This window comes from Aspergillus multicolor (assembly GCF_047715735.1).
Source record: "Aspergillus multicolor strain CBS 133.54 unplaced genomic scaffold BDW74scaffold_28, whole genome shotgun sequence".
Lineage (NCBI taxonomy): Eukaryota > Fungi > Ascomycota > Eurotiomycetes > Eurotiales > Aspergillaceae > Aspergillus > Aspergillus multicolor.
The window spans coordinates 365,236-379,898 of NW_027395979.1; the positions used below are offsets into that span (position 1 = coordinate 365,236).

The 14,663-nt window shown below is 49.3% G+C and overlaps 4 protein-coding genes across 4 annotated transcripts; all 4 read left to right on the plus strand.

The window, feature by feature from the left end:
* The first annotated feature begins 190 nt into the window (after nt 1–190).
* On the plus strand, nt 191–1,647 carry BDW74DRAFT_159660 (SSH4 family protein). The gene has a single exon (XM_073725489.1). It carries the CDS (start codon nt 230–232, stop codon nt 1,364–1,366), a length of 1,137 nt encoding a protein of 378 aa, XP_073580554.1. The 5' UTR covers nt 191–229; the 3' UTR covers nt 1,367–1,647.
* Nucleotides 1,648–6,694: 5,047 nt separating this feature from the next.
* BDW74DRAFT_159668 (glycosyltransferase family 2 protein) lies at nt 6,695–9,069 on the plus strand. The gene is made up of 4 exons (XM_073725490.1): nt 6,695–7,236; nt 7,280–8,149; nt 8,201–8,486; nt 8,534–9,069. The coding sequence occupies exons 1-4, from the start codon at nt 7,199–7,201 to the stop codon at nt 8,708–8,710; spliced, it is 1,371 nt and encodes a 456-aa protein (XP_073580555.1). The 5' UTR covers nt 6,695–7,198; the 3' UTR covers nt 8,711–9,069.
* Nucleotides 9,070–9,220: 151 nt separating this feature from the next.
* On the plus strand, nt 9,221–10,502 carry BDW74DRAFT_159670 (ATP synthase complex assembly protein ATP12). The gene is made up of 2 exons (XM_073725491.1): nt 9,221–9,591; nt 9,638–10,502. Exons 1-2 carry the CDS (start codon nt 9,300–9,302, stop codon nt 10,396–10,398), a joined length of 1,053 nt encoding a protein of 350 aa, XP_073580556.1. The 5' UTR covers nt 9,221–9,299; the 3' UTR covers nt 10,399–10,502.
* Nucleotides 10,503–10,621: 119 nt separating this feature from the next.
* BDW74DRAFT_159676 (OSBP family protein) lies at nt 10,622–14,663 on the plus strand. The gene is made up of 5 exons (XM_073725492.1): nt 10,622–10,821; nt 10,883–12,033; nt 12,081–13,309; nt 13,353–13,706; nt 13,751–14,663. Exons 2-5 carry the CDS (start codon nt 11,094–11,096, stop codon nt 14,519–14,521), a joined length of 3,294 nt encoding a protein of 1,097 aa, XP_073580557.1. The 5' UTR covers nt 10,622–10,821; nt 10,883–11,093; the 3' UTR covers nt 14,522–14,663.

The following is a 14,663-nucleotide window of genomic DNA, read 5'->3' on the forward strand; positions in this document are numbered from 1 at the left end:
AGCCATTGGCCAAGGCCGCTGTATCGATCTGACTATCGATAGTCTGTACGCCTCTAAAAATACCCCTCCAGTTTTATTCGAGAATCCCTCAGCAGCAGACAAGCTTGAACAAGCAATTTGGAACAATGTGTAGACTGACTACAGTGACGGGCTTAGGGATACTGGAGACTATTCCGGGCTCATAACCTGTCAGCGCATTATACCGCTGGGCCATAAAAACCAATTGGCTATGAAGCCTGTCCTTATATATCAACATAGGGCAGTCCTTATACTCCATCAGTCTCTTCCAAGCGATACTTACAAAAGTGCACAGCCACACTTTACAGATATATACCTAGATTGGACGTCATTTCAAACGGACCCGCAACTGCCCATTTTATCAAGTTATCCATGCAAGGACCAGTTTTTTTCCTTAGAACGGAACCCTGCAAAACTCCAGCTGGCTTCATGGCAGATAAATCCTACGCTCCTCCACCCGGCCCCCCCCCCTGGTTATGATGCAGGGCCTCCGCCCCCATATCACAACTGGCAGGAGGTAGTGCCTGACACTGCAGAATTTCCGCCCCCGCCAACATCAGGGAATTACTACTCGAATACTGGGAATACCTCTGTCGATGATGCCGAGCGTGCGCATGATTTCTGCAATAGCACTCCGCTGTATCGCCCTGTCCAACCGCCCACTGTTGTATACAACTCTGCTCGGAACTATGACATATCGCCTATACCCCCGGCCGAGTTCCGTGGCAGCATCTCTGGACATCGTGGACGTTGGAAGGGGTTTACCAGAGACGGGAATGGTGATTGCTCTCTGCTAACGAACATACCTCTTTATTTTGCACTGGCAGACTCGCCATTCGTCGCGGAAGGAAAGAAGACTATCTACTTTGAAGTGAAACTGCTTGGACTCCGTGCAGGGCCTACACCGAATGATACTAGTGGGCTGTCTGTAGGATTTGCGGCACAGCCGTACCCAACTTGGCGGTCCCCAGGGTGGGAGAGAGGCAGCCTCGCGGTTTTCTCAGACGACGGATGTCGCTTCACGAATGATTCGTTTGGCGGGAAGGACTTTACGGACGCGTTCAGGGCGGGCGAGACCGTCGGTATTGGAATGAGCTTTGAAATTCCGGGAGATCTGAATAGTTCGAGAGGCTTGACAGCAAGCCCAAAGCTAAAGGTCAATATATTCTTCACTCGGAATGGCCAGCACTCTGGCGGATGGGATTTGCATGAGGAGATAGATGAAGAAGCCGGCGGTGTTGAGGGACTCGGTGGGGAAGTCGATTTATACGCCGCTGTCGGATTGTTTGGTGGAGTTGATTTTGAAATATGTTATCATCCCGAGGGGTGGCTGTATCGTGGTGATTAGCTGGTATACAGGGATGAAGAGTGGCTGACACTGAATAAACGTTCTCAGATTCAACCGTATAGCGACTCTCTCCTCGGTCAGAGCCCGCTACACCATGGCATGCCGCATAACCCCCCTGAACCTAAGCAAGATTACTTCATGTCTTTATTCTCACGGGTACTATGAATAGAGCGGCGTTGGGGCTCGCTGCTTCAAGACTTAAAGTGATTTGTCTTGCTATACCAAATCTTCAGGGAATAGGTGGTTGTCAAGTCTTATATTTCCTACCAGCTACAATGTTATCATGGCACTATGGGCATGTGACTTGTATACACGTAGATTACAGGCGCCCAGGTGTGCTGTATAGTAGGCTGACTATGGCTTGTTGACTTCTACCAAGTTTACAAGAGCATGCATTCAACCAAGTATTAGCATGTTGAATAGCATGTTGAACGACCCCCTCGCGAGCGCGAAGAGAAAGTTAGAGATTGTATGCTTTGGTCATCCACGAGTAATAATAGCTTGATACTTCTTAAGTGCCAATAATGAAGCCATCTGTACCATCAGTGGTGTAACAATAGCCAACGAAATTAGGCCTGATACTTGGGGCTGCGGGATGGTGTTTACATATCGCAGCCCTAAGTATCAGGCCTAATGGCATTTGTTACTCATACTCCTCCGGAGCTTTCAGGTAGATGTTTACCTCTATAGCACCACTGGCTCTCTGAAAACATAGGCTTGAGCTCTGACTGTTCGTCCTGACCCGGGAAAGATTGGCTGTGCTGTACACTAATCACAGAGAGGGTCCTCTGTACATGCTTTGAATGATCTATTACTGAGAAGGCTGGATTCTTATGAGTTTCTAGAAGATCGAATGCAGTTTAGCCCCCGTGAGAGTGAGGGTGTCGGACAGTCGCCAGTGTAGGTTGCCTCAGTGAATACCTGCAGAGCTCAACGAACAGGAAAGACAGCTTGAATCTTCTGCATAGATAGTACGCTATCTGGCTATAACAAACAACCCTAGCATACACTTCAACTCTTGATCTATGCTTGTTGACTTTGTTTATCTACAGGGCTAGTAATAGTCTAGCTCATAAATGCACCAAATCATCAGAGCACTACTTACCAGCATTCAATTACTACCTCACGGGTTCTGCAAGTGGTCTGACTCTCACATCCCCGAACTCAGCCGCTGATTACCACCACAACCCAGAATAGTTTGAGACCATGTTCAGTCAGGGCCTAGGCGCCATATTCCACTTTAGCATTATGCGCCTGATTTGGGACAGTACTACGAATAGACTCAGACGATGCAGAGAGGAGGGGCATGAACGGGCGTTTTCGTGAGTGAACAGTACGTGATTGAACCTGGACGAGCTGCACCATTAGCCAGGATAGGATTCCCTGCCGATCCTATACCACGAAGAAAGAACTGTACATTAGTGCTTCGGGGGGAAGCACGAGGTACATCTCCGGATGCCTTGGGGAGCTGCCTGTAGTAACTGACATGCAGCAGAGATGGGGCATCGTCCAGCCCATCCTGCTAAGCGCCTAAGCCGCTGCGCCATGTAACTTGTATTTTGACGTCATTGCATTATTATTAGGGTCTCTCGGATGAGGTAGGCTCTTTCATTCTTACCGCTCTCGTGGTGCAATCTTCCTGATCAAAAATGGTGCATTTATTCATTTTGCGCCCACTAAGCATCCAAGCTGGATGAGAACGGCAAGGGAACAGCACCGACCTGAGCATGCATTGATTGCGGTGCGGTGTATGCCCAGTAATTACTAGCTTCGGGCAGGTACCTGCATGTTGAATTGATTTCGGTAGCCGACGACGGCCCGAGGCGGAGCTCAGTAGACTCTGACTCGAACGCAAACCTCGCGAAAGGGCCTTGGAAGTTACGGACTTGCAGTCAGATCGGAGTACGCACCGTCACTCTGGCCGGAGGCTCTCAAGCCAGATTATTGTGTGAGAGGGCTGTAGAGACACTTCCTAGAACGCAGACTCGCCCGATTCACGAGTCAAGCAAGGACTCCCCGGAGACTTGGAGACGGAAGAGCGAGAAACAAGAGCGATTGAGCGGTTCGCTTTTATTGCACGATTATTAGGTGCATTAGCGCTGCGCCGCTGTAGTAGTGCATGTTATTAACCACAACCAGTATGGAGAACTTCCAAATGGAGCAGGCGACCTGCCAAGCTGGAGCGCTATTTGGGCCAGCTCCTCGCTATGGTAAACTGTCCTCGAATTCTTGAAGATCACTCCTCGACAAACAAGGAGCTACTCCGTGAGCGTCTAGCCCGGTTCTAGTTGACTTGTATCTGTAATATGATGTTAATATTCAGGCCAGTGTCTGAAAGACGGCTTTTTGAAGCTTCAGTCGGCCATTCCCGTTGAAAAGTTCCACCAGGCCGCCGGTGTGCCAGTGTGGAGTCTAGTGGCGGCGTATATACTCCACCATTAGAGACATTTTGTAGGAGCTGTAGGTGCACAAGCTAGCTCAATTTTGTTTATTGAATGATAGGGAGTCATCCGAATCATTAGACAAACCCACTAAGGTGAGCCGGAGTAAGTCATTATGAAATCTGTGTTTGACGAGCGGTTCGGCGGCGCAGAGTTTAAATAGATTTGCAAGAAGCTTAGTGCTAAATGTGGTATTGGCTATACCCGGGGTAGCAACTACCCGACTTTATATTATAATGGTGCAGTCAATACAGAGTAGATGATTGGGGAACGTACTGACATGTGACGCGGTCGGACAACTATTCTACCGTATTGTCAATCCGGGTGTTGGGGCGAACTTCGTCAAGAGGCCGGAGATGGCAGACCCAGCAAGATACGGCGAACAACGAATATATTCCAACCTTTCAGGATAGGTTAACGATAGTTAGCCCGAGTAAACGTCCTGAGGCGGAATAGGTACGTGCTTACTTCAGCTTCAGCACCGCCAATTATGAGATAGGAGCGGAGGCTAAGATATCAGTAGCGTAGTCCGTACTCCGTAGTAGTAATCGAAGAGATTCAAGAATTTCAACACCGTCTACTCTGCATCTGAGTGAACAATTTGCATTGCGTCAGTGTCACGTATAACCTCTCTTGGCCGTAAACGTTGTTGGTTTCTCCAGGGGATATCGCATTCTGGATGGGATTGAGATCCAGACTCATGCTCCCGCGACCTGCACACTGTTAGCAAGTTTTGCAGGGCCTTTCCACCACTCTGCGAGTCTGTGGGCACTGAGTGGAGTTCCAGTCAGCGCATGGTCTGTGCAGCCGAGATACGCGTCTGTTTCACTCCCCCAAAGTGGGTGAGCAAATAACTCGCCATCCTTCATTTAAAGATGCGGTGCTCGCTATTTCTGGTAAGGAAGGATGCACCGACGGAGTGCCGAGAGTTACCGGCATCCTTTGTGGCTGCTAGAGGGCTACAACGTCTGCGCGGCGTCAAGTTGTTGGGTCTTCTCCTTCGGCTCATGTTCCGAGTAACCAAGACGGTCTCTATACATGGTCATTATCTGTCTAGATAATCAGGACAATTACTGACCATGGTCGAGATCTTGAATACATGATTATCATGGGCTATCTCGGCTGCCAAACAAAGTGCTCGTAATCGTACTTGGATACCTAGTGTATGTTGAGTCTCCCAGCAAGGCGAGCCGCCATAATATTAGCAAAGTCTCTAGTTTATACCGGAGTACTGATGGTCAAAAGTTTTGGTTGAACCCGTTCAAGGAGCCTGCAGGACTCTGAATAATCTGGCCGGACTGTACTCCGTAGTTAGTGGCAGAACTCGTGCGACAGGGTTTGACAGTTTTGACTAGAACCTCAACTTAGCTTATGCAAAACATAAATTCGCGGATTGGGGTTGTTGCGTCAACAATCTGGCTTTTAGCCGGGCGCGAGAGAGCCGTCCTGTGTAGATAGGGGCTCTGCGAGAGAAAAGTCTCGGTCCAAATGGGCCCATTATTTGTTCTCGTCCACGGCCGGGTTGCAGTCCGAGCGCGGCCCAGTGAGCCGTTTTCTGATCTCGCTTATTATGGATTCATCAGTGTGAGATACAGAAGCACAACAAATAGGTACAGAGTCGGACCACGAGATTAGTACGATAGCCGTCTCGTAGTAAGTGTAGCTAGGGAAAGAGCTCTCGGTACCTCGGTACGTATTGAATGACGCGAAATTGACGAAGTCCTAGGACAACATTCAACAATAATCAGACAATATCGGAAAGGAAATATAATCATATTGTTCATCCTTCGCGGCTGAAGGAGGTGCTCGTATACACCATCTCGGTTCCCCGGTTTCCCCCCCCACTCCAAGACAATACGGAGTGCACCCTAGCCTATACAAGATCAGGCTGACGGATGTTGAATATACCGGTACGAGGCTGGCACGATCGCCGCTGGGATCGACTATTTTGTTTCCTGGCAGAGGATGTAATGCCACGATGCCGTTCAAGGCAACAGGGCTGCCTTACCTATAATTCATAAGTACTCCCTACTTCTCCCAGTATATGGGTTCATTCCGTGTGTTTGGGAGCGGGGAACTGATAACGCCGCCTAATTCATGAAATGCTCTCAGGTAATACGTAGAGAATTGACCAGCCTATCGATTGCTTAGCCTTCCTTTGCCGAAAGCGATTCTAACCTCAATCCAAGGTTTAGCTGATTTAGTTTATATGCCGATCGCCAGAGTCGCACCAGGCCGGGGTCAGTGTTACCTGGGGATGCAAGAGGTCGATTCTGGATTCTTCACTGTACCTCTGTAGTATCAAGTACTTTAATCTCGAGCAGAAATACCACCCTCACACTATGGTAGACTGCAGCAGCCCAGCCTCACTCTGCAGTCTGCTGCAGCACTTCCAGTCACGAAACCCACAACCGCTTCCCCGATCCCTCAAACGGGCTCAAGCTCTCCCAGACCTTACTGAGTAAGTTAATAATATGTCGCTTGATAATAATCATTTATGCTCCATGGGCTCGGCCGTCGGTTCGGTCTCATTCGCGTATTAGGCCTAGCCTGGTATCTTAATATATCATAAGAGTACTTGGTACAATGTACTCTGTACGGAGTACGGTAGGTAGCCGCTGCAGGATTGCAACCAGATCGGGGAGCAGCTGCATGCCTCCCTGCTAGCAGGACTGCAGGCCGTCGGCCCTTGCAAGCCCCGTTGACGATGACAATGATACCAACTAATAATGTCACAATGGCAATGAGAGCCCACCTGGGCGTCTACAGAGACTACTCCGACTCGAGGCTAGCCTGCTAGCGCCGAGTCGTCATCCACCTCCCCACCCGACTACTGCAGAAGTTGAAGCTCGTGCGCCGCCAATCCTTTCTCCACTCGCAAAGTATCCTCCATCAACTCATCTAGGATTCTAGATCAGGGTCCCGTCTGACGCACGAGGCAAATTACACATGCAGCCCTCTGAAAACGACAACTTTGAACTGGAGCCCTTATTTCTGCCTCCACTATTGGCTAATGGACGCGCTGGATACCGGTTGAACGTGCCAGCCCTAGGTGCGCTCAACCTCTCGTCTCCGGGAAATAATAAAAGTCTCCAATGCTGCTGTCAGAAACCCTCGTCCTTCGCCTTCCGACAGCTATTTTTCTTATGTGACTTGGAAGGCGATTTACCAAAGCCTTCAAGACATTCGTTTCTTGTCTCACTTCTGTGTCCGTTTGAAGCCTACTCAACAAGCTTTCTCTCCTTTACGATTGGTCGGAAGTTCCCTGCTGTTGACAGTAGACAGAGACTGGGCTACAAAGTACAGAGAACGCTGAAAAATACAAAGGAGCAGATAGCTGCAAAGGGAATAGAATCTTCTGTTTCTGGGTGTTAGCTTCCAAGCCCTAATAATGCACGTAACGTATCTACGAGCATTCATCGCTCTATTGTAAGTCGTTTCTAGATTATCCCGGCTCCAGCTAACTTTTTAGTGCCTACCGGTATTTTCGACTTGTTGTGAACCTCATATCATTCTATACATTCAAGCCGATCCCCCCTCCTGAGGACCCGAGGTTGACGGCCAGCGATGTGACCGTCATTATTCCCACACTAGATGGCTGCGGCGACGAATTAGAGAGAACAATCGAGACTGTTCTGACGAACCAGCCCCACGAGCTCCTGCTTGTCACAATTGAAGCAAACCGGAAGAAGGCTGAAGGCATGCTGAGCCGCATGCCTGCTGCTAGATCAAGGATCCGCTTATTTACGGTCACGCACCCCAACAAACGCCGGCAAATGACTAGGGCTATCCCAGAGGTAACAACGACCATCACGGTGTTCGCAGACGACGATGTGATTTGGCCACCAAAGGTTCTTAACTGGATGCTGGCTCCTTTTGAGAAAGACGACCGATATGGTGGTGTGGTAACCTGTCAGCGGCTCAAACGTGCCACGTCGCCTACTCTGTCGCAGCGGATCTGGGGGTTCCTTGGAGCGCTCTACTTGGAGCGAAGGAACTTTGACTGCGCCGCTACTACCCACATTGATGGTGGACTTCCCTGCATGTCTGGACGTACAGTCGCGTATAAAACGAGTATCCTGCAGGATGAAGCTTTTACCTATGCTTTCACAAACGAAGGATGGTGGTTCGGCAAGTATCAACTAAATGCAGACGATGACAACTTTATTACTCGGTGGATGGTATCGCACGGGTGGGAGACTTTTATGCAATACCATCCCGAAGCAGAGGTTCAGACAACCTTGGAGGATAATCCTACATTCCTGAAACAATGCGCCAGATGGTCCCGAAGCAACTGGAGGAGCAACCTTACCAGCATGTTCGATGAGGGAGATATATGGCAGTACGTCCCTCCCCCTTTTATATCATTCCCTTCCTTTATTGATGATGGTAGCCGCCAGCTTTGGAGCGCCTATGCTGTTCACATGACGACTCTCTCCCCTCCAGCTCTTCTCGGTGATTTGGCTCTTGTTTTCCTCTGCCACAAGGCGACCGCTTTTGAACGCTATCATGTCCTTGCAATGTCGTTTCTTGCCGTCTGGATGTTTGTCAGCAAGTTCATCAAACTTTTGGGCCATTACATACGATTTCCGGTCGATTGGGTCTTTCTTCCTGTGTCGATTCTTTTCGGGTATTTCCATGGGGCGATTAAGATGTACGCTGTAATGACACTCAGTGCGGTACGCAGCCTCGCAATCCCCATTTGACTCAAATTAACAGTTGGCAGACCACTTGGGGCAGCCGAGAAGGCGCCGATGACTTCGACGAGGAGCGTATGAAGAAGCGCTCGGACGCTGATCCTCTTAAGAAGCCTTGCTACCACAAATTCAGGCTCAATGCGAACGATTTCCACCATCGATTGGTGCCAGCGACCTCAGTTATTACCCCAATGCCAGGACGATAATTATGAACTGGATATGACGCTATTTTCAAAAAATACCATGTCTTCGGCCGAGACGTCATCAATCTTTGCTTTCTTGACTGCTCAGTTGACACCACCGGCAGCATACGGTATAATCGTCTTTTCTTTCGAGACTATTTTCTGCGAATACCTACCATTTGAAGACTGTTACGTTTCTTGTGTAAATTATAAAAGCGTGGGCGGGTTCTCGTCGCTTCATTTCTTTCCCATACGCTCAACAACTGGGTTTCTGTTAGATCGACAACTAGGAGGTTTCTGAAAATTTTGGCTGATTATATCCTTCACGCTGCTAATTACACGTTGACAAGTATAATAACTAATCAAGTATAATATGGTTGGAATATGACTGTTTCTAGAACCCTTAAAAATACTTACTTGGCAGGCCTCCATGGTATCTTCTGGTGGAAGACAAACTGTGGCGTTTGTGGCGAGTGCCCCGAGCCTGCAAGCCCGTCTCCGAAAATAATCTCCGTAAATAATCAAGGTTAACAAACTTACCCGCCATACATCAGCTTTCACAATTGTAGCAGGTTTACTTTACTCCTATCTTTACACTGCCCAATCCCCCAGTATGGTTAGAACGGTGGTAGCATTTCTTCGACCGGCTCAGCAAATCTCGACTGCTGCGCGATACAATATCTCAAAGCCGCGCGCCCTTCATTCATCCCCTTTGAAGGCAGCTATCGCACATCCGGTTACTGCTCATGGGCCTCCTCCTAAAGCTCCTTCTCCGTCCTCGGAGTTTGTTGCGCCATTAGAAAACAAGCAACCCCACGAAAGCGAGCCGCAACTACGGCCAATCAAAAGACCTACAGCACTGAAGAAGCGGTTTTGGAAAGATGTTGATGTACAAAGAGAAGATGGTGGTCTTCCCGATCATTCTCTTCAGTCTCAGCTAACCAGCTTTAGGGTCTTTTCAAGTCCTGCTAGACCAACGGCCAGTTCGAACTCCTTCAAAAAGCGTCCTGTCGGTACCGTCCACGAAGCCACACCTGGCGCATGCGATTGCTTTGGAATGGGATGTCATGAGTTCAGCGCAACAAGCTCTGAAAAATCACCTGATTCCGCTAACATCCCTCACTGCCCGCGCGGCTGATATAGCGCAGGAGGATCTTGCCGGGGAAACAGTCACACGAGATCAGATAACAAAGACAGCGATGCGTTATCTTGAAACAGACACGCTACTTTGTTGGGTTCCTGCAGAAGCCAATGACCAGGGAGAGCTACGGGAAGCTCAAATGAGGGTTGCGAAGGATATCATTGCATTCTTAAGCACAAACGTGTGGCCAGACATTGAAATCGTACCTATCCTAGATGGAGATAGTATTTTCCCTGCTTCTCAGTCCGAAACAACAAAAGTTGTGATTCAGCACTGGGTACAGAGTCTGGAGGCCCACGATCTAGCGGCTCTCGAGAGAGGTATACTTGCGTCCAAGAGTCTTCTGCTTGCTGCCAGGCTGGTGACCGAGTGGAGCGAGAACTTTCGCCATGTGCAACGACTGGATCGAAAGAGGTTTGGAATTGAGGAGGCAGCTGGGGCGTCCAGTCTCGAAGTTAGATGGCAAACGGATATGTGGGGTGAGGTCGAGGACACCCACGATGTCGACAATGAGGATCTGAAGCGACAACTTGGAAGCGTCATCCTTCTGGTGAGTGGGGAGGCTAGTTGATCGCCCTTTCAGTGTATTACAGCATATAGTATATCAATTTATACACATTCAACTTCATATGAATAGAGAATGCACATGCGATTAAGCCACTTGACGGATGTTCGGTGTGACTAGAAATGGAAGGCTCACCTTGAAGCCGCCAAGGCGCCACAAGTCACGGATCAACGCCCACCCTTCACCATCTCTCTCAATCATCTTATTACAATCAGATAATCCATTGAATCTTACGGATACTTCGTATATACATTGCATTCGAATATCGTCAAGTCAGGACCATACCTATGCATAGCTAAGGCATGTCAGAAAAGGGCGAAGGGTAAGTGCCACTTTGACGGTTTGGTTCAGGATAGCTTGAGAGGCTCTGCTTGAGGGATTCTATAAGTCTGTCAGCAAAAATAATTTTGAGAGGCCATCTTCGAAGGTGCAAGTACAAGTAACAGTGACAAGTGACGACATCGCTAACATACCCCGCCCCTATCTTTAGGCACAAACGCTCTAAGAGTGCTTTGGCACTGGCGATTTTGCATCGCGACAAATCTAAAGAAAATCATGAAGAAGCTAGCAGTCGCGATAACGTCTCGCCAGACTCTGTCGTATCGTCGCCAGTGAATAATAGCAGCAGTTTATCTATATCCGCCGCCTCAACGCACCGAACCCCCAGTGTCCGAAAGTCGCGTGAGGCAAACCCATCTGCCATGTCATCAGAACCAGATCCTGCAATTCTGCAATCAGACGGCACCTTGTCGCTTGATCAGTCCGTCAGAACGTTTCGCCTCTTCGAGATCCTGCGCAGCGGCGACACGACCGCAATCTCCAAAGCTATTCGCGATTCTGCCGACCCAGGTGCAAACAGCCTACCAGGCACAACGATCCTCCACCTAGCGATCCAGTGTGCGGAGCCCCAGGTTGTTGAGTATGTACTGTCCGGCAGTATCGACATCAATGCGCAAGATCATCAAGGCAATACACCTCTTCATCTAGCTGCCCAGCTCGGTCGCGGCCCTGTGGTACGCGAACTACTAGGCAGACCCGAAATCAACGACTCTATCGTCAATTACCGTGGACAAACGGCGCTGGAAGCTTCGAGAGCGCCAGACATCTTCCAGCAGTTGCAACTTGCTCGGTCGCTATTTATAGATAGCAAGACCCAAGAATTCCAGTTACTGGTCGCCCAAGGGCACTATGATCAATTAGAAAAGTTATTGGAAGAACCCCGCGTTGAGGGTATCTTGGATGTCAACTCCCTGGACCTCGTTACGGATCCTGCAACTCTGCAATCCGGCGGCACCCTCTTACACGAGGGCGCGAGGAAGAAAGACACAAAGCTCATCCAGATTCTTTTGATGCACGGAGCTGACCCTTTTCGTCGCGACAAAAAGGGCAAGCTGCCCCAGGATGTGACCAAGGATGACAAGACACGAGCTATTGTCAAGAAATCACCTGCCGCTGTCATAGCTCAGCGGGGTATTCAAGAAAAGGCTATTCTGGGTACTGGGCCTGCATCCGGGGGGTCCTCCGGGAAAGACTCTCGCGAGATGAGAGGCTACTTGAAGAAATGGACAAATTATACTAGTGGGTACAAGCTGCGATGGTTTGTGCTTGAGGATGGTGTTTTAAGTTATTATAAACATCAGGGTACGCACCCCTACTCCCACTTGTACGAGGCTAACTTAATTGTCTAGACGACGCCGGCTCCGCCTGCCGAGGAGCAATCAACATGAAAATTGCGAGGCTTAACATGGACTCTCAAGACAAAACCCGTTTCGAGATCCATGGTAAATCATCGGTCAAATATCATCTCAAAGCAAACCACGTTGTCGAGGCTAAGCGTTGGTACTGGACCCTCAACAACGCCATTCAATACTCGAAAGATGAAGCCAAGGAGGAAGGAAAGCGCCAAACAAAGCACGCGGAAGCACTGCGCCAAGCAAAGCTTGACCAGGTTGAAGACCAACCTCTCAAATCTAAATTGGCTCCCACTTTGATGCCAACTACCAACACAAAACTCAGCACCCACACATCCCGCACCACTCTTGAGGGTCTGCCTGCTGATGACGACGGGTCAGTAGCCTCAGGGGTATGGCCCAGCCAGAGTGACATCAACAGAGTGGTCAGTCATGTTACTACCGCTCCTGACCTAGAGGGTGATGAGGACGACTATGGTGATTACGCCTCAAGCCGCGAGACACCGCCTATTGATAAGGATGCCATGAACATCACTGCACAGTCTGCGAAGCTTCAGCTTGATATACTTGCCAACGTTGCATCATCATTACAGGCGGAGAGGTCAAACAATTCCTCCATCACGCTATCGGACGAGACAATTGGCCAAGCTCTAACTGCATACGAGGGGGCAGTGAGCAGCTTGAATGATTTGGTGCAGAATCTCTTGAAAATATCACGGGATCGCGATTCATACTGGCAATATCGGCTGAACCGGGAAGCACATCTACGTAAAATGTGGGAGGAGAGCATGGCACGCATCGCCCAAGAGCACGAAGAACTACAGTCTAAGATGGGCGAGTCGGAGGAGAAGAGACGGCGTACGAAGCGAGCTCTCAAAGAGGCACTGGAGAGTGGACGCCAGTGTAGCCCCGACGATAAAGACGATCCGAAGCCCCAGACTCCAGAGGACGAGCGGCCGCCACTGCACCGCAAAAAGTCTGCCTTGTCTAAAATCAGCAATCTTTATGACTCTGAATCTGGCAACGATGATGATGAAGAGTTTTTTGATGCTATTGACGCTGGAGAGATTGAGGCTGTAGCACCTACAATCAATGAAGGAGAACTACCCAACAGTCTTGTGGCGCGACGACGGCTGGAAATTTCACCTTCCTTCAAGGGCTATGAAGAACCCATCAGAGAGAGGCTCAGAATGGACTATGATAATCGGCCCAAAATTTCGCTTTGGGTAAGTAGATTTCCTCTTCAGTAAAACTTACTAACTTTGGTAGGGCATTCTAAAGTCTATGATCGGAAAGGATATGACGAAAATGACTCTTCCCGTCTCATTCAACGAGCCTACATCACTTCTACAGCGTGTCGCTGAAGATCTAGAATACACTGATCTTCTCGATATTGCCGCCGACCAGACTGATTCCATGGAGCGGCTGGTATACGTTGCCTCTTACGCTGCAAGTGAATATGCCTCCACTATCGGACGTGTTGCAAAGCCGTTCAATCCCCTCTTGGGTGAGACATTTGAATACGTTAGACCGGACAAGGGCTATCGATTTTTCGTCGAACAAGTCAGTCACCATCCACCAATTGGAGTTGCTCTGGCTGAGTCGCCAAAGTGGGACTATTGGGTACGTCCTTTAACTTTTACTCTCAAGCTCAACTAACTTGTCAGGGGGAATCATCTCTCAAATCCAAATTTTATGGCAAATCCTTCGACATCAATTTGTTGGGTACTTGGTTCCTGAAACTTCGTCCTGCCTCGGGAGGCGAAGAGCTCTACACCTGGAAAAAGGTCACATCCTCTGTTATTGGCATCATCACTGGTAATCCCACTGTTGACAATTATGGATTGATGGAGATTAAGAATTGGACTACTGGTGAGGTATGCTATCTAGATTTCAAACCTAGAGGCTGGAAGGCGTCTTCAGCGTACCAGGTGACAGGCAAGGTTGTTGATAAAGAGGGGTTGCCCAGATGGAGTATCGGTGGCCGATGGAATGACAAGATATATGCCCGTCATACTCCCGGGTTTGAAGCAGCAGTGTCTGGACAGGATCCAGAGTCGGCTAAGACTATCTTGGTGTGGCAGGCTCATCCTCGCCCGAGTGGCATTCCGTTCAACCTGACTCCCTTTGTTATCACACTCAATGCGCTTACTGATAGTTTGCGACCGCAACTCCCACCCACTGATACCCGTCTTCGTCCAGACCAGCGTGCAATGGAAGAGGGCGAGTACGATTTCGCTGCTACCGAGAAGCATCGTGTCGAGGAGAAGCAGCGTGCCAAGCGACGGGAAAGGGAGGCCAATGGCGAGGAGTATAAGCCAAAGTGGTTCAGCAAAGATAAGTGTTCAATTACTGGAGAAGAATATTGGGCGCACACGGGCGATTACTGGGGCTGCAGGGCTAAGCAAGAATGGAGCAAGTGCGAGGTCATTTTCTAGCGCGCGAGGGGCGAAGCAAAGCGACCGGCGAATTTGCCGTGAGTAAATAAGTAATTTGAATATTGACTTAAGATATAACTATCCGGGCTTTCAATATAAGGTGGCCTTGCTAGCTGTGCGCCTAATGCGGGGCAGCCTCCCC